This window comes from Xenopus laevis, chromosome 9_10L (assembly GCF_017654675.1).
Source record: "Xenopus laevis strain J_2021 chromosome 9_10L, Xenopus_laevis_v10.1, whole genome shotgun sequence".
Lineage (NCBI taxonomy): Eukaryota > Metazoa > Chordata > Amphibia > Anura > Pipidae > Xenopus > Xenopus laevis.
In genome coordinates this window covers 55,687,056-55,707,219 of record NC_054387.1, presented here as the reverse complement: position 1 = coordinate 55,707,219, position 20,164 = coordinate 55,687,056, and the positions used below count along the sequence as shown (strand labels likewise).

Here is a 20,164-nt window from a genome sequence, read left to right as displayed (position 1 = left end):
CGGGCGATTTTGGTGCAATCCGACACTTTGCGCAAAAACGCAGGCACATGGAAGGATCACCGGCACACAGGAATTTAGTTAAGCAGGGCAAGCCCTTGCAATTTTATTGAATGCAGTGCAATGTTTCGGGGCACGCCCCTTTGTCAAGCATAAGGGGCGTGCCCCCAGGGCCGGATTTACATAGTGGGCGCCCCTAGGCCCACTGCCCTTTGTCGCCCCTGTCCCCTTCCCTTTTATCATCTGGACCGGAGCAATGGGGATTGGCGCACGGGAAATTTAACAAAATTATTGTATCTCCAGTGCATACCCACTGTTTTTGAATCAATGTGGGTGTGGTTGGGCAGCATGCCGCCCCCCTAAAATCCTGCCACCCTAGGCCCGGTCCTAGGTGGCCTTTCCCCGAAACGTTGCACTGCAATCAATAAAATTGCAAGGGCTTGCCCTGCTTAACTAAATTCCTGTGTGTGGCGGTGATCCTTCCATGTACCTTGGCTGGGCGGTTGCCGATTCCCCCATAACTGGGCACCAGGAAACTCTGGTGCGGTTTGTGAGGTGTGCGGTTTTTCCAAATTGGCTTGCAAAAACGCAGGCATCAAGTCGGATGCGACGGAAATAAGGTAAGAGATGAAAATGTTTGATGAAGTCACGTCGTTCATCCGCCGCGACTGTCAGATGGTCTGCATCCGACAGCGCTGCAACACCATCTGACATTCCTGTTGCTTACCTTATTTCGGTCGCATCCGTCTTGACACCTGCGTTTTTGCGCATCACGTCGGATCGCACTGAAATCGCCTGTGGGTGCATCAGTTTATGTAATTTACCCGGTTCTGTTATCATAGCCCAAAAGACAGTTTTCCTGGATGCCCCTGGGAGTTCAGGGAGCAATACATCCTGGTAGTTACCTGGCTATGAATACTCATAGTACCAGGCTGAACCAAGAATTGGTGCCATTGCCATTTGGGGTCAGGCATTCCAGTTTTTTGCACCTTGTGAGATCCTTGTTGTTTTGGCATGTGTAAAACTTTTCCAGCTAGAGTAGAGCACTGTATTACAGGACTGGAGACAGCCCCCTGTAGATTCATGTGGAGGGGCCATCCCCTGAGCTATATATATATATATACTATATATAAACTATATATAAGGCCATCACTTCATCATCATTGCTTAGATTAAATCTTTGCAGCTATGAGGCAATTAATATCTCTCTGCTTCAGGGTTAGGGAGCCCCCTTAAACATTGCTGGAACTTTCTGCCATTTCCTCTGTACAATTTGTCATCATGATCTGGAATGAGCTCCTCCTCTCCCAGCCCCTGCGGATCTTCATCAGCCTCCGGTGGATGCAGGGCAGGAGGAGGGTAACTCTGGCCAGGATAATGGCACCGGGCACCACGAGGGTGAGAGTGAAAGTGGGCGGCAAGTAGAACTTGTAGAAATTGCCATCAAAGGCTCGCTTCCAGCCAAAAGTCAGCGTGTGCAGTGTGCTAATGAGCAGCGCCACCAATCCCAGCTGAGACTGCAAATAAAGGAGAGATTTAGGGCTCAGCGTTACCCCGGGAAACTGTCTCCCTTATAATCCCCCCAACCTCCCTAATAACCCTCGCAGGATAAGAGCGGAATTAAAGTGCCAGCACCACTCTCCCGCGTGCAGAGTTAATTGGGGGAGACAATGGATATCAGTTAATTGGGTGGCTGTCAGACGCACAGCAGCGCAGGTTAGAAAACAACTCACGTCTGTCACATTCAACCTGCTCATATCATCCCTACTTGCCCTTTAGCTGATGCTGTTGCCCTCATGTTATACATAGGAGGTGCCAATATGCATTTAATATTCAGCACAATTTACATCTGCCTGTTGCTAAGGGAGTTTTAGGAGTGTTATCAAGCATTGCAACAGGGCAAACTGTATTTTCAACCTTTAATATATATGCCTCTTGGCATAACTAATGTTGCAGTTTCCCCTCTGGTGAACTCTTTTTTCACTCGCTGATAAAGAGAGCAGATGCTTCTGTGATATCCCTGTTTCTGGCATCATTAACTGGTCAAATTATTTACTGGAGTCTAAGGGGGTGGGTGTCTTTCTGGGGCACTTTCCTTAGCTGCCCTGCACCCCACTTATGTCACACAGAATGACAAAGGGAGTCTGAGCAGTTGAGTAGGTAGGCTGCACTGATATGACTTGGGCTGACACCCCTGATACAGTGCTGTATTTAGGTCTGGTGCCACCCTAAGCACTGGACCTCACTGCGCCCCCAGCTTGTCGTGACGCACACCACCGTTTTATGGTTGAACCCCTCAACCCCCAGCTCCTCCACCGGATTTATTTAGGTACTCCCTGGCGGCGGTTGGGGAAGTTTTTATATTTTTCTTTAAAAGAAATTATTATACAGGCACCCAAGGTTAGTCCTTTTAAAGATCGGGTGCTTATATATAAATATAGCCTTGCCCTGATGCACTGTTGCTATTGGCCTTATTACATAGCTAAACGGTGTTTGTTACCATGAATACATAGCATGTGAGGTTGAAAGGAATGATAAATAATAATATACCTTTCTACCAACAGCACTATCTACTGTATAATGGGGGTATTGCAGCAGATTTCCCTTCCTTGAGGTGTGTCTGGCCTGGGAAACCTTACTCTTGGCCTGTGCCCTGGGGGCTGCAGGGACTTACCTGGATGAAGTTGAATTCTCTCCAGTTGAGTGAGTTAGAGATGGAGGGCAGGGAGGTAATAGCCAGCAGAGAGAGCACCCCAAGCGCCATGATCCCAAAAGACACGTATATCTCCATCCGCCATACCTGCTCTTCCACCCAGGCATCTGCTCCTCCATCCTTGACCTGCACAGAGTGAAACAGTTGCCTTTCCGTAGTTGAATTACTTCACATCACCAGTTAGTTCATAAAGGAAGTCTGTGCACCCAGTCTGTTGGGGCCCAACATGTAGCAGAAACTACTGACTCCTGTGTCTCTTAACAAGTGGCACTTAATCCCTGGAACCATTTATATAATTGTGCCCCCTGGCTTTGATACTGTATAGTGCTGCATATAAGTGGTGCCATATAAAATAAATACAGAGGGGTGTCCATGGCTATATATTTATATATATATATAAAGTCTGTGAGACTGCTGCACACACTTCAAAAAAAGGGTTAATACGCTGGTGCTAACAGATAAAATGTATACAAATGTATACAGGTTGAAGAAAAGCTGTTCCAGAAGACGGCACGAGTGTTGTTGCCGAAACGTTGAATAAAACTTTGTTTGATTTTTTTTCACTAAATAAGTCCTAAGAGTGCGGTTTTTTGTATCATATATATATATATATATATATATATATATATATATATATATATATATATATATATATATATATATATATATATATATATATATATAGTCCAAACTCTGGTGCACACATAAACGCATCTGCCTAGGTGCTGGTTATGGTGAATCATAGATAGAGCAAAAAAACCGCACTCACAGGACTTTTAAAGGTACAAAATCAAAAATGATATTTATTTCAACGTTTCGGCTATTCACTTAAGCCGTCATCAGGAAGTGAAAAACATATATATATATATAGGTTGAAGAAAAGCTGTTGCAAATGTTTTGCAAGAAGTCCTGGGTGCTCGATCAATATAATATCTCCATCCAAAGAAGATAAGCACTCTCAGGGCTTAAAATTATGGAAAAGGTTTTATTGAAAATAACACAGCATAGGACTAACGTTTCGGCCCTGAGAGTGCTGATCTTCTTTGGATGGATGTGTGTATATATATATATATATATATATATATATATATTTATATATTTATCTTTTCTTTTCCTTGTCATTAACACTGTTTTTTCATGGCCCCACATATGCCAACTGTGTTATTTTTTTTCTGGATATTCTGATTCAATATTTACACCATTCTGATACTGTACCTTGGTATGTGCAAAATCGAGATTTGACTGTATACAGTAATGAAACGTGTGTCAAAGATTTCTCAATCCATAGCTGAGCCTAACCCAACCCAAACCTGACCTACCCCTCCAATTTATATACCTATACCCAAACCATCTCTGACATCATCAAGGGAAGCTGAGGTGAGTGGGGATATAAGTAAGTGCTGCCCATTACTAGTGGGGCTGGGAAAGCAGGAAGAGATAAGGGAGGGACTGGGATGGTGGCCACCCATTACCTACTGAGGAAACTAGTTGGCACAAACCTGCCTGGCCCATGAGTCCAGGTTTTCAGCCAACCCCCACATCACTAATATACAAGTTATGGAACTCCAAGGTGACTTCTAATATGCTCATATTTTGCGGGGGTACATTATAAATTGTAATACACAAGTTTGTAAGTCATGTGACAGAAATTACATCACTAAGCACCATTTATATGCAGTTGATTTGCAGGATATTCATGACTTATATTTTATACATGACATGTATTATACATACATATCTACATACATATATATCTACATAATTATATACATACCTGTTTCACAGCGTCGTTAATGAGGAGGTAGCGTGCAGACCTGCGCATGGGGAGGCACAGGCTATAAATGGCATGTAGGCAGGCACAGAAGAAACTGACTAATCCTATCTGCTTTCTGTGAATCATCCACTGATCCAGCCAATCTGGGAAGCGCTGGTACTTGGTGCCTCTGTGCAGTTGGTAGAAGGCAGCCAGGATTCCTGGCAGATATACCATGGACAGGAGTACATAGGAGACACAAGGGAGGGTAACGTTAACCAGATCAATAGGGATCTTGTAGAACTTGTTCTTGTTCTCTATCAAGTAGGGGTGCAGCACGGAACGCACAAAATTGTACAGGTAGAAGAACAGGAAGAGGCAGAGTGCCAGAACCACTGGAACTTTCCAAAATGGCAGGAGCCGGAGGGGAATGTTCTCAATCTCCCTAGCAGAACAAAGGCTTCCCATATCTACAGGGATGAAGCCCATGCTCCGGGCAATGCCAGCCACATGGCTCCTTGCTTCAGGGCAATTGGAACAGAGCAGAACCTGCAGAAGGAACAACAGGAACCATGAAGGTATGGGGGAGGTAGAGTTTCCCATTTCAGACATAAAACTGAGTAAAACAGGATTTACAGATGATTACTTGTAGTCCCACCTGTATCAGCCAAGGGCCAGAGCTGCCCATATACTGTAGCTGCAAGAGAACAGCACCATGAATAAATTAGCTGTGCAACATGAGGAAGGATCCCCTTTAAAATGAAAGGGATACCATATAAGGGGCAAAAGGAATTAATTTATTTATGTTCTAGTCCCTTTGTCTGCTGGCATGGGGGGATGTATTTACTTGTACTTGTGAGACTTTCTCTGCTTCCTTTGCATGGGAGTGTCTATTTCCTAGTAGACCTGTGACTGGGTCTACTTCATTTGCATTGTGGAGTGTATTTTCTGGTACACATGTGAATGTGTCTACTTTCTTTGCATGGGGAAGTGTATTTCTTGGTACTCATGTGACTGCATCTACTTCCTCTGCATGGGGAGTATATTTCCTGGCACTCACGTGAATTTCTCTGCTTCCTTTGCATGGTAGAGTGTATTTCCTGGTACTCAAGTGGCTGTCTCTATTTCCTTGTGCGGAGAAATGTATTTCTTGGTAATCTTGTGTCTTTCTCTGCTTCCTGTGCAGGAGAGAATATATTTCCTGGTACTTGTGTTACTGTGTCTACTTCCTTTGCATTGAGAAGGGTGTTTCCTGGTACTCACATTAATGTATACTTCCTTTGCATGGGGAAGTGCATTTCCTGGTACTTGTGACTGTCTATACATCCTGTACACTGGAAAGTGTGTTTCCTGGGACTCGCATGATATTTCCTACTTCTTTGCAATGGAAGAGTGTCATTTCTGGTACTTGTGTGACTGTTTCTATTTAATTTGCAATGAGGAAGTGTATTTCCAATTATTTGTGTTACTGCCTCTACTTTGTTACTTCCTTTGCATGTGGGAGGATATTTCAGGGTACTTGTGATTGTCTCTACTTCATTTGCATGGGGGAGTGTATTCTAGGGATGCGAGCCTATGATTAAGTATCCTGTTGATACGAAACGCGTTAGGTTGTGTCCTAGTGCTCTTCAATAAATAAATACGTTTTAACTGTTTAACCTGGAAGATTGGTTCCTAGAAGTGCCTGCTCAATTTCTACATACGACTATTCTAGGGATGCACCAAATCCCTTGGGATTAGGCCGTACCCCAAAATTTAAACAGCAAATTAAAAAATAGAAGGGGAAAGAAAGCATTTAATCCCCTTAATTACATTAAAGGAACAGTAACACCAAAAAATGAAAGTGTTTTAAAGGAATTGACTGTTGCCCTGCACTAGTAACACTGACATGTTTGCTTCAGAAAGACTACTTTAGTTTATATAAACAAGTTGCTGTGTAGCCATGGGGCCAGCCATTCAAGCACAGGATACACAGTAGATAACTTCAGAAGAATTCCATTGTATACTACAGAGTTTATCTGTTATCTACTTTGTATCCTGTGCCTTTTATATTTTTTCAGCTTTGAATGGCTGCCCCCATGGCTACAAAGCAGCTTGTTTTATAAACTATTATTGAGTTTTTTGACACACACACACCAGTTTTACCAGTGCAGCACAATAGTAGATTATATTTTCATTAATTTAAGTTCCTTTAATTTAAGTCACATGGTTTTAAGGGTTTTGATCAGTTTGGTTGAACCTTAAACTAAATCCAGGATTCAGTATATCTGTAGTGTATTCCATGGTACTCATGTGACGGGGGAGTGTATTTTGTGGCTATCTCTACTTTCTTTGGATGGGGATATGTTTTGCCCGATACGTGTGTGACTGCCTTTGCACTGGGAAGTGTATTTCATGTTACTCTTGTGACTGTCTCTACTTCCTTTTCATGGGGGAGTGTATTTCCTTGTACTCATGTGACTGTTTCTACTTCCTCTGAACAGGGCAGTGTTCATGTCCCTGCATGAGGGAATGCGTTTCCTGATACTCGTTGGGGGGGTTGGGGCAAGGGTATGAGGCAAAATGTAGAGCTATGGAGTCCTGATGCTAGTAGTGGATGGGATGTCCCTCTATATTTGGGGGTGGAGAGCAGATGCACACGTTACTGCTCACATATGCTGAGAATCCCAGGCTAACGTCATTAGATACTGAGCACATTAATGACTTCATCTATTTAGACATTGCCCAAATCAGAGCTAAAAGTTATATGTTGGTCTCACTCCAAACCTACCTGCTTGTTCCCATCTTTGGGTCCAGACTGCAGGGCCCACGCTGACACCACGTTGAAGCCCTTCACCACTGTGCTGTGAGGGAAGAGGGAGGCAAGGTACTCGGCATTGGATTCTCCCTTTGTGTTCACTTCCTGGTTATTACTGATGTCAATGAGGATCTTACGTGAGAGGGCCCCTGCCAGACTTCTCAGGGTGGAATAATGTTCCTTGTATAGGGCCACAAACACCAGCTCCACCCTTTTCACTGCCTCCTCCTGAGACATCAACTCTGCCTCAGCAGGAAAAATTCCTACATTGCGCTTTGGGTTCCTGCTCCCAACCACCACCTTAAACCCAGAGCACAGGAGGCGAGTGGCCAGTGAGCGAGCAAAATCCCCGGTGCCCAATATTCCAATGGTCCCTCCAGAACAGGAGCCCCAGGGTCCAACGCTATTATCCCTCTCCAACAGAGGCCTGGCCATGTCTGACTCCGGCATATCTAATGGAAGGAAAGAAGAGGTCAGGGGCAGAACCCTTATTTGTATACAACTGTCCCTACTCACTGAATTTCCATTAAGTGGTGCATTCTCGCTGACCCACCACTGGAGCATATCTAAAAAGAAGGGGAGTTCTGAAGAAGAAACCTTAGGTATACACAATTTCCTCACATCTCTTCCCAAGCAGTGAAAATGAAACTGATATTGTCATTAGGAGTGTAGGTCTGAGAGACTAAATGACAGGTGTCTCCTTAAAGGGATACTGTCATGGGGAAAAAAAAAATTTCAAAATGAATCAGTTAATAGTGCTGCTCCAGTAGAATTCTGCACTGAAATTCAATTAAAATTACATTTGAAATTAATTAAAAAAACAATACAAGAAACACTGATTGCAAATTGTCTTTAAATTCTGCTATCTACATCATTTTAAAGGGATCCTGTCATCAGAAAACATGTTTTTTTCAAAACGCATCAGTTAATAGTGCTACTCCAGCAGACTTCTGCACTGAAATCCATTTCTCAAAAGAGCAAACAGATTTTTTTATATTCAATTTTAAAATCTGACATGGGGCTAGACATATTGTCAATTTCCCAGCTGCCCCAAGTTATGTGACTTGTGCTCTGATAAACTTCAATCACTCTTTACTGCTGTACTGCAAGTTGGAGTGATTTCACCCCCCCCCCCAGCAGCCAAACAAAAGAACAATGGGACGGTAACCAGATAACAGCTCCCTAACAAAAGATAACAGCTGCCTGGTAGATCTGAGAACAGCACTCAATAGTAAAAACCCATGTCCCACTGAGACACATTCAGTTACATTGAGAAGGAAAAACAGCAGCCTGCCAGAAAGCATTTCTCTCCTAAAGTGCAGGCACAAGTCACATGACCAGCTGGGAAATTGACAAAATGTCTAGCCCTATGTCAGATTTCAAAATTGAATATAAAAAAATCTGTTTGCTCTTTTGAGAAATGGATTTCAGTGCAGAAGTCTGCTGGAGTAGCACTATTAACTGATGCATTTTGAAAAAAACATGTTTTCTGATGACAGGATCCTTTTAAAATGATGTAGATAGCAGAATTTGCAATCAGTGTTTCTTGTAATGTTTTTTAATTACATACAATTCTGCAGCCCTCACGATTGGAACTCCAATGGTTATCTGGTTGCTAATGGTTATTTAACCCAGAAACCAGGGAGCAGTCTTAGAATAACATAGAAGATATGTATTAAAGGCCTGAACAGAAAGATAAGCAATAAAAACAAAAATGACAATTGAAATTGAAGTCAGTCATGTGGTTGCGGGGGTGAGTGATAACTATGTAACATTGGCAGCTGCAAGAAGGTAAGAGCTAGAAACAGAAGTCTTGTATAATCTAAAAACAATACAATATAATTTCCTGGTACTTAATCTATTACATGCCAACAGTTAATGTACAGGTGATCTTCCCCATTAACTAAATTAGAGAACAGCCAGTTCTATAAAAGGAGCAGGAGTCACAAGCAGGAGTCACATGCAGGAATCACGCACATGAATAGGGAACTGGCCGGGAATGGTCATGGAAATCTCTTCTAATGCCAATATTGGGGAATAGTCCCTCCCTAACTGTTCAGCTAAGTACCAACCATGGACACTGTCCCATCCAGTTCTGCCTTACTGACATCCCTGTGCTCCCAAATATGTCTATACATCAAAATTTTGGAATTGGGGGCACACTCTCTGTATACAAATTGCTTTACCTACTGATGGTGTGACTCCCTGATGTATGGCCGCATCAAGCAGTGTACTTCATGTAGATAAAGGGGGCCCACCACTCGTCAAAGTAAAATGCTGTGTTAGGGGAGAAGGGAGGAGTTTGCCTCCCCCAAATGTTATTCCATTTGGTATGGTCCAGATATGTCTCCCTATATTGGCAATACCACCCCACACAGATCTGCATCATACTCTGAGCAGCCTGACATCATTGTATGTAGAACTTCTTCAGTTTCTGCCTCTTTTGGAGGGCCACAATTTGGTCAGGGCTTCTTTAGTTCATAACACAGATAATAATCACCCTGTATAGCTGTGAGTTTTTTCCAAAAAGTAAAGACCAAGATTATAAGTAAAAATTCAAATAATTTCTAAGTACATACACAACTTTTTGCTGTTTTGGACTTTTGCACCCGTGGACTAGGGTGAACGGTGAGTATTTTCTCCTTTCATTAATTGCTTTCGATATTTTGCTTTTTGATTAATAATGGTACACTTATTGGCACTGCGAACCAATCTCTTTCATATTTTTACATTTAGTTCCAGGGTTACTCAGGACACAAATAAACACTTACCCCAAACCTCACCCTAACAGGCCTTCAGGCTGGGCCCCCTTAGCTCATGACAAAATTACAGATATATAGAAACATTGGGGTAACAGTCACTTTGCTATAGTGCCAGGGGTACCCAGGGCACAAATAAACAATCACCCTAAATCTCAACCTAACTGGCTTTCAGGCTGGGCCCCCTCAGCTCATAACAAGGTTACAGATATAAAGAAACATTGGGGTAACAATCACCCAGCTATAGTGTTATGGGTACTAAGGGCACAAATAAGCACTTACCCAAAATCTCACCCTAACTGGCCTTCAGAATCGCTGCTGCTACTATTTGTCGGACATAATGTTCATGTGATTGCTGTCTGTCAATTAATGGGCAGAACATTGTCTGATTTGTTTTTTACTACTTTATTTAATCTGAATGGTTAGTGGTAGTAGGTCAGGAGATTGCAATGAACGATCGTTTGTCAGATATATAGTGAATAAAGTACCCTCTCTTGTAAAATATAAGGATATTATAAGTTACAGAGGAGTTTCATGACCATAAAAAAACATGAGGCCATGGAACTCCGAGGTAACATATAATATACTCATAATTTGCAACTGGGGGTACTTTATTTATTATAATACACAAGTTTCAGTGAGTCATGTGACAGAAATGACATGAGAACTCACTGTTTATAACTGATGACATGAGACCTCATGTTTATAAGGATATAATTTACAAGATATTCATGGCTTTTGTGTATTATAAGGATATATCTGCACATATTTACTAGCCTTCAGACTTGGTCCCCTTAGCGATTAACAAGGTTAAAGATATATAGAAACATTGGGGTAACACTAACCCTGCTATAGTTCCAAAAACATCTACAACAATGCATTTGTATCTGTAGAGACCTCCTGTAAGTCTCTTATTCCAATTGGCTGATCCCAGGGGTGGGGGCAATATATTAGAAAGGGGCAATGTCCTTACCAGTTTTTCCTTGCACAGTTTGCATTGGCCTCTCCTGTCTCGGTAGCAGAGGGAAGTGTGGCACAATCTTCCTCTCACACACTCACTCAGGTCCACCCTTTATTATCCTAATGTTAACCCCTTTCTTGCTGATTTATGTGTAGTAGGGAGTGGCCCCTGAGGCCCCCGCCCTGACTCCCAGCAAGCAAGAAATAAACACAATTGAACCGTGTTTGCATGCAAGATTGTGAGATCAACAATGTGCTTTTATCAGTAGTGTGACACCCTCCTGCATCTCTGCCTGCCCTCTGGGGCCCTGAGTACTTGCACATGTACCTGTGCTGGTTAAATGGAGGGGTCAATGCTGGGGTCTTAAGGATACAAAATTACTTTTTAAATTTGGTATGTTCTTGCCCCAGTGCTTGAGACACCCCCTTTGCCCAGGTAACTACAGATTGATGTAGGCAAGTTAGGGCTCTTACACATGAGCGTTCTGACCTGCGCTCCCCTGCGTTCCGTTTTTTGGCGTTCAGCCGCAGGGGAGCGCAGGAATAGACGCAAGTCATTATTTGAAATGGGGCTGTACTCACTCAGGCGCGTGTAGGCGCCGAACGCAGGAAAAATGCAGCATGTTGCGTCTGAACCTGCGTTCGGCGCCTACATGCGCCTGAGTGAGTACAGCCCCATTTCAAATAATGACTTGCGTCTATTCCTGCTCTCCCCTGCGGCTGAACGCCAAAAAACGGAACGCAGGGGAGCGCAGGTCAGAACGCTCATGTGTAAGAGCCTTTAAACTTAGGGAGAAAGCAAACATGAGCTGTGCATTAATCTGACTTAAAAGGGTTGTTCACATTTGAGTTAAATTTTAGTATTATGTAGAGAGACAATTTGTAATTGGTTTTCTTTTTTTATTATTTTTTAGTTTTGGAATTATGTAGCTTTTTTATATAGCAGCTCTCCAGTTTGCACCTTCTGCAATCTGGTTGCTAGGGTCCACATTTTGCTAGCAACTATGCATTGATTTGTATAAGAGACTGGAATATGAATAGGGACTGATTAGAAAGATGAGTAATAAAAAAAATAGCAGTAACAATAATTGTGTAGCCTTACAGAGTATATATTTTTAGATGGGGTCAGGGACGCCCATTTGAAAGCTGGAAAGGGTCAGAGGATGAAGGTAAATAATTTAAAAACAATAAAAAATAAATGACAACCAACTGAAAAGTTGCTTAGAGCTAGCCATTCTATAGCATACTGAAAATTAACTTAAAGGAACAGTAACTTCAAAAAATTAAAGTGTTTTAAAGTAATGGAAATATCATGCACTGTTGTGAAAATAGAAAAATAAATGACCCATCTGACTGCACCTTCCTATCTACTGAATCCACAATCTCATATGTACACATAAAACATAACTTTTAATAAATATGTGCTCAATGAAAATCATTTAAAACTAAAGCTAGGAACAGGAAGCCAAACCACCAGGAGGCAAGAGGTTTGGTGTCAGAGCAAATAGAATGAACAATCTAGTCAATATCAAATGTGTGCTCTGCTGCATACACAGTCTGATCATTGATTATAGAATCAAGCAGGTTTACCCCATACATCCACCTTGAATCCAACCCCTTCACCCACAGAGTTCCCTCCCAAGTGTTGGATAGTTACAGGGAACTGATTCTAGGTATCAGGGCCGCCAATAGAAATCCCAGGGCCCTGTATAACAACATTTTCGGGGGCCCCTGGGTCCTGCCCACCCTGACACCCAAGCCCCACCCCAGATCCCGCCCACTCCACATAACAGTTAAAAAAAACACACAGACATCAGCACTAAAAAAGTAACCCCCCACATACACAAGTTATAAAAAGCTATTGATGGTCAGGGCCCCCTTATAAGTGAAAAAAAAAAAAAAAACATTGGTGCCAGGGCCCCCCATAAAAGTTTTTTTTTTTTTTAAAAAAAACATTGGTGCCAGGGCCCCCCTTTCAAATTAAAAAAAAACGGGGCCCCAAAAAATATATTTTAAAAAAACACTGGTGCCTATAAAATATTAAAAAAATACATTGGTAGCCAGGCGATTAAAAGAATTAAAAAAAAAAACACAAATTGGTGTTCAGTAGTATTGAACTCATGGCTTCAGGACTTCAACTTCGCCTCCTTTCGTAACTTTGGGTATTTTTGGCTTCGTGGCTTCGGGTCTTTTCGCTTCTTCAGGACTTCGGCTGTTTGGCTTTTCGGGACTTCAAAAATGGCCGCAAAGCTTAGGCGCTCTCAAGGGGGGCCCAGCTCTTTCAAAAGTGCAGCACTGCCGGGCACCCCTTCATGCCCGGGCCTGGGCCACTTGTCCCCCCGTCCGCCTCTGATGGCGGCCCTGCTAGGTATAGTACCAAGTACTACAAATCTGTTAAGCCTGACCGATATGAGGTATTCCACCTCAGGTTACACAGCAGATAAGCTCTGCAGAACATAATGGTGTTATTAACCTGTGCCATATAACCTTTTTTCAATTTCCACCATTGATACACAACAGCTTGTTTATATGAACTATAGTAGTGTTTCTGAAGCAAACATCAGTTTTATCAGTGCAGGGCAACAGTACATGATATTTTCATTACTTATATTTTCATTACTTCATTTTCGTTACTTTAACTTAAGTCACATGATCTTAAGGGTTTTGATTCAGTTTGGTTGAATCTTAAACCAAATCCAGGATTCAGTCGTGTAGTATGTTGTGGCTATTTCTACTTTAAAATGCTTTCATTTTTTGATGTCACTGTTCCTTTAAAGTTGAACCAACCCTTCAAAGGGGTGGTTGACCTTTACGTTCACTTTTAGTATGTTATAGAATGGCCAATTCTAACTTTTCAATTAGTCCTCATTATTTATTGGTTATAGTTTTTGAATGATTTGCCTTCTTCTTCCAGCTCTTTCTAGTTTTCAAATGGGGGTCACTGACCCCACCTAAAAACAACTGCTCTGTACGGCTAGAACTGTATTGTTACTGCTACTTTTTATTTCTCATCTTTCTATTCAGGCCTCTCCTATTCATATTCGAGTCTCTTATTCAAATTAGTGCATGGTTGCTGGGGCCATTTGGACCCTAGCAACCTGATCGGTGAAATTACAAACTGGAGAGCTGCTGAATAAAAAGCTAAATAACTCAAAAAAATGAAAACCAATTGCAAATTGCCTCAGAACATCCCTCTCTACATCATACTAACAGTTAATTTGAAGGTGAACAACCCCTTTTAGTGCAATCAAACAGCACAAACCTCTATCTCGTGCGATTGGTTAGAACTCCAGCATTGAGAGCAGATAAATATCTCACCACGTGCTTTGTGAGTTGCCTCTACCAATCCGCTGGGAAGAATGTAGGGACTTGCTAACTATGGAATTTACCTATTACCTATGGAATTTCCCACTACACCCACAGACTGTCAGGTAGAGGGGGGTCGGAACCATGTGGGGCAGAAACGGGATATTTCCGGGACATGTGAGCTGCATGGAAGCGTTTCCGGTTCCCTTCTGTTAGCAGCGGGATATTTAATAATACAGTGTGCTAGAGCCTGTACTAAGCGGGGCAAATAAGGGCAATTGGAGGGCACAGCCCCACCCCAACCCGTCTCACCTCTGTCTGCCTGGGACTTGTACCGGGAAGTGAGGGGGCAGCAAAGGGGAGGAGCAGTAGGGGAGGGGCACATGGTGGAAGTTTACACAGAATGGAGTATTGGGGCAGTGACGGGCGCTTAGGCAATCCGGTGGCCACTTGGCCCCCCGCCTTTGCAGTGCGCAACCAAGTACGCGCGTGCGTAACTGCGCGCAACCGGGGACGCTCGTACTCAACCGCAAGCAGACGAGTGCGGTCGTGCACAAAGCACTTTCACTTCAGACAGAGAGAGCGCACCCACTTTTCAATCAGGTAACACTTGCCTGACTAGGGATAGGCTGCATAGGCACCTGCCTCTTCTGCCTACCCCTAGTTCAAGCGCTGCATTGGGGAATTGTATATGTGGTGCTTAGTATCCATTCGTGCAAGGGATATTACCCTACTTTCCCAGTGATACAAAGTTACCCTGACTCACAGATATACTGTAGTTTTGCTACATTATTGCAGCAGACAAGTTGAGCTGATAACAGAGCTTTGGTCAGGGTTGGCCCAGAACACCCAAACCTGAGGCCACAGATAACGCTCATGTAGCATAATGGGGGCTGCTGAGAGAAGATAAAGGAATTGAGGTGGGGACAAAAATGTTTTTTTTGCAGATTTCTGTCCGTTAAAGCTTGTTAAAATTTTGAGCTTCGTGGGCGCCCCACCTATCTGCCCAGTGATTGGTGCATGAAGGACCAGCGAAGAAAAAGAAAAGAGGACGCGCTACAACATTTGCTGCGGTGTACCCAGGTACCTCCAAAAAGCTTTAATGTGCGGAGTACAAAAAATCAACATTTCAGGAGCTGCCTGCCTCCTTCATCAGTGATAGTGTACATTAGTGCATGAATTGTACATGGATCCTCAGGTCTTGGGATACACTTCCTATGCTGCATGTCTTGCACGGGCTTTTTGGCTCATTTTAGCCTGTCTCACCCTGACTAGGTTAAGTTCTCTGCTATGCTCAAATCTTGTTTCCTTTTCCACTAATGACTTGCTCATTCTCCTCTTCTGGTAGGGAATTCCTTAACCTGACTATCCTTTCAGATAAGAAACTTCTTCTTATGCTGGTGAAAGCATTCTCCCTTTTCCCACCTAGAAGACATATGCATAGTCTGGGCTGGCGTCAGAAATCACTGGGCCCCATACAACACAATTTTCTGGGTCCCCAGCCCCCAAGCCCCTCGCCACAGTATAAAGGCCACACAGACTGTGCTTAAAACGGTAAAACCGCACACACACAAGTTATAAAAAGCCATTGATGGTCAGCAGGGCCGGAACTAGGGGTAGGCAAAGTAGGCACGTGCCTAGGGCACAAAGCTTGGGGGTGCCAGGCACATACCTGCTCTGTCGCCTACCCCATGTCTGGTCCAGTCTCTTCCCAACTGGCACTGGTATTTTTTGCGTAAATGCGCTTCTGTTTTTCGCGCACTCGGCCGGCCAAGTTGGCTAGGGCGCCTGCCCGGGCAGGCTGGCTCTGGTGGTCAGGACTCCATTATAAGTTAAAAAAAGATTGAAGGCCAGGGTCCCAAATAAAAGTTTTTAAAACACATTGGTGATCAGGGCCCCCCTACAAGTTAAAAAAAATTATTGGTGGTCAGGCACCCCTATAAGTTAACAAAAATCATTGATGGTCAGGGCCCCTGACACATTAGTGTCCTACCACATTGGTGGTAAGGGACCCCATAGAATATTTAAAAAAAAAATAATGGTGGCCAAGGGCCTATATAGTATTAAAATAATACATTGGTGGCAAGGGGTTAAATTTAAAAAAAAAAGTGTTCAGTGGAACTTAACTTAGGCTCCTTTCATGGCTTTGGGTCTTTTTGCGGCTTCAGGACTTCAACTTTAAAGGGGTGATTCACTTTTAGTATGTTATAGAATGGCCAATTCTAAGCAACTTTTCAATTGGCCCTTATTAGTTATTTGTTAAAGCTTTTGAATTATTTGCTTTCTTCTGGCTCTTTCCAGTTTTCAAATGGGAGTCACTGACCCCATCTAAAAACAAATGCTCTGTAAGGCTAGAAATGTATTGTTGTTGCTACTTTTTATTTCTCATCTTTCTATTCAGGCTTCTCCTATTAATATTCCAGTCTCTTATTCAAATTAGTGCATAATTGCTAGGGCAATTTGGACCCTAGCAACCAGATTGGTGAAATTACAAACTGGAGTGCTGCTGAATAAAAAGCTAAATAACTAGGGATGCACCGAATCCAGGATTCGGTTCGGGATTTGGCCAGGATTCGGCCTTTTTCAGCAGGATTCGGATTCGGCCGAATCCTTTTGCCCGGCCGAACCCGAATCCTAATTTGCATATGCAAATTAGGGCGGGATGGAAATTGCGTGACTTTTTGTCAGAAAACAAGGAAGTAAAAAAAAATGTCTCCTTCCCATCCCTCATTTGCATATGCAAATTAGGGTTCGGATTCGGTTCGGTATTCGGCCGAATCTTTCGTGAAGGATTCGGGGGTTCGGCCGAATCCTAAAAAGTGGATTCGGTGCATCCCTATAAATAACCACAAATAATAAAAAATGAAAACCAATTGCAAATTGTCTCAGAACATCACTCTCTACATCATACTAACAGTTAATTTGAAGGTGAACAACCCCTTTAAGTATTTACGTGGCTTCGGCTCTGTTCACGGCTTAGTGTACTTAACGCTTCGGGTGTTTTTGCAGCTTGGGCTCTGTTCGCAGCTTCAGGTCTTTGGCGCTTCAGGACTTCAGATCTTCGGCCCTTAGGAATTTCCGCAGTTCGCCGCTGTCAAGGGGGGCCTGGCTAATTTGAAAAGTACAGCAAAGCCAGACCCCCTGGCCCCCCTGATGGAGGCCCTGTGCACAGTACATGGCTGCAGTGGCATACCTATAGAGGAAGCAGACCCCACAGTTGCAGCGGGGGTTGTGGAGGGGTGGTTGACCACAGGGCCTGCTTCCTCTGTAGTGAAGAAAAACCCCCTCCCCAGCCCTCTCTTCTACTGTGGAGCAAGTGGTGGGAGTGGGGATACGCAGCGGCGTTTCAGGAGATGTTGCCGTCTGAGGCATAAGCCCCCCCTCCCTCTCCACGTTTTCAACTTTTAGCATTGGAGCGGGTCCAGGGGGACTGCATTGGTAGTTTAGTGTGAGCTATTATGCTCGCTGCACTAACAGAGCCGAAATTCAGATCTTAAAGTTACCAGGGGTGTTTTTTAACACGTAAATGTGGCCGCTCCATGCCACTTAAGGCAATGTTCCCACCTTTTCTCTTTAGGCAGGAGAGGCCCTGGGGATTCGAGCAGGAGGTGGAGGAGGATTTGCAGCCTTGTCAGAACCTTCTTAATATTTCCTTTTGGTGCCTGGTGCCTTTTTGTTACTTCACTGCATGGCTGCAAAGAAAGAAGTGTAGAATGCAGCATTCAATTGCACTGGCCCATGTGCTGCTCTAGCATTTGCTTACCTGCTGTCCCAGACACCTCTAGTAAAGATTTTCATTTGTACAATTCCGGCAGTATGAAACTGAAGGCTAAAAGGTAAGCAGATGTCATTGCAGCTTTCTCTGAAAAGGAGAATCGAACCGGGGACAAATTTTAGTGATTTATTTTATTTTAGAGCTTATAATTATATATTTTTATCCTTCCTCCTCCGTGAAATGCTCTTTACATATCTTTTAAGTTAAGGTATGTTTTGCCTCAATTTGGAAAGCAATTTCACGAATTTTCAGCAATATAAAGAGATTCAGCCTTGCCTCCTGCTGGTATTTCACTGAATTACATTAGGATGCCTGCCTTCCTCAATGTGTGTTTCATTGGTTACATTGGAGAAGAGGCAGTTAACAGGGGGCTATAATCACTGTATATTTATATTTAATAATGTTTTAAAATATAAGAACAATATAAGTCGCCAAGAAGTTCTATTACCCTATAAAATATTTTTATACAGGTCACAAAACTCTGAGGTGACTTCAAATATCTTCATATTTTACAAGAGGGGTACATTATTTATTATAATAAACAAGTTTCAGTGAGCCATGATATCACTAAGCACCGTTTGTAAGGATATAATTTGCAGGATATTTATGGCTCTTGCATATTATAAATATAAAGGGTCAGTAATGAAATAGAGAAAGTACAGAGAAGGGCTAAGGTTGGACAATTTGAGATTGGTTACATGGGAGAAGAGGCCGTTAAGGGGGTGCAATTACTATATATAAATATATAAAGGGGCAGTAATAATATTAATAATAATTATTTTTGGAATGAGAAAGGAGTTAATTATATTTAATAATATAGCAAACGAGAGACAGAATCAGAAGGGGGGGTAGTTATCATGTTACTCTGGATCAGTGTTATATGCCACTTGCATGGCACAATGGCTGAAGGCCTATGATTATGGGGTAGAAAGGACAGTGCAGGATGTAACACTTTTGGGAACATATAGGACAGGAGAATGGAGCATTTGCTGCTTTATTGGGACCAATTGCAGCTGTCCAACCAATCACATCAAGCAGATTGAGAATTGTGACAGTTTCTTCTGTTCTAAAAGAGACTGATTTGTCGGCTGATTATTCCCTCCAAGAAATATTCTCCTCCAGAAATTGCTTATTAGGCACTGGCGCTGTTTGTTTCTCAGTCACCCCCCACCTTCACCTGATCCCTCACATCTCCCACCTCCCAAATCAGCTTGAAATTGGAAACATGCAAAACACACAGAAATAAAGTTTGTCACCCCCGCTAATGGGAAAAGGGGTGTCTGGTCTTGTGTCTGTGGTGGCAGTCATTGCAATTTTGTGGTCACAACAGTCATGCCTGGAAGTGGCTGGGACTGACCACCTTCCTCCATTATGCTCTCCAGCAATGCTCACATTATATACCAGCATGTGAGTGGGCACTCCAGTAACTTAGGAAAGTTCTGAGGGCCTCATTCAGTTATGTGATGGGTTCCCAGTGGGAGCAACTGTCCAGAGAACATCAGAGTGGCATTTGTAAATAGAAAGAGTTTGTATTAGATTTTAAGATATGACAATTGAAGACCAGTGGGAGAGGTGGACAGGGGTGTTGGGGGAGGGTGTCTTCTATAGTTGAACCTCACCCACCCATTGCCATCTGCCAGAAGTGAGTGGATACAAAGGGGGCTAGATGGAAACTGCAGGGCAAGATGGAGACAGAGAGCAAGCTGGAGACTCAGGGCAAGATCGGGACAGCAGGACTAGATTGAGGTGTTGGGGCAAGATCGAGACAGTAGTGTGAGATAGGGACAAGACTGAGACATTGAGGAAGCTGTAAACAGAGGGCACGATGGCGACAGTAGGGCAGGAAGGGGATAGTAGGATTTATATTGAGGCGCTGGCACACACTAGAAACATAGGGCAATTATTTAGCATCACAATGGCCTATGATATTATGTTTTTCCAATAAATCAACCAAGCCACTCTTAAAAGCAGTAATAGATCAGCCATCATCTTGTAGGGCAACCTCTCCCCAACCTCTCTGTCCTCACTGTGAAGAACCACCTACACTGCTTCGAATGAAAGTTCTGTTCCTCTAAAGGGGTGGCCTCTGGTGCTTTGATCCAAA

The 20,164-nt window shown here is 43.1% G+C and overlaps 1 protein-coding gene and 1 long non-coding RNA gene across 5 annotated transcripts; one reads left to right on the top strand and one right to left on the bottom strand.

The window, feature by feature from the left end:
* Nucleotides 1-579: 579 nt before the first annotated feature.
* steap3.L (STEAP3 metalloreductase L homeolog) lies at nt 580-14,685 on the bottom strand. 4 transcript variants are annotated; one of them, XM_018235590.2, is made up of 5 exons: nt 14,598-14,685; nt 7,234-7,712; nt 4,485-5,012; nt 2,672-2,836; nt 580-1,514 (listed from the first exon to the last, which is right to left on the bottom strand). In XM_018235590.2, the coding sequence occupies exons 1-5, from the start codon at nt 14,668-14,670 to the stop codon at nt 1,230-1,232; spliced, it is 1,530 nt and encodes a 509-aa protein (XP_018091079.1). In that variant the 5' UTR covers nt 14,671-14,685; the 3' UTR covers nt 580-1,229. The 4 variants fall into 4 exon arrangements, with proteins under 4 accessions (XP_018091079.1, XP_018091081.1, XP_018091082.1 ...); XM_018235592.2 differs by lacking the exon at nt 14,598-14,685 and adding an exon at nt 14,242-14,528; XM_018235593.2 differs by lacking the exon at nt 14,598-14,685 and adding an exon at nt 14,298-14,528.
* Nucleotides 14,587-16,163, top strand: LOC121397931. The gene is made up of 2 exons (XR_005964053.1): nt 14,587-14,888; nt 15,233-16,163. It is a non-coding gene; the product is annotated as an uncharacterized LOC121397931 (long non-coding RNA).
* Nucleotides 16,164-20,164: the final 4,001 nt, after the last annotated feature.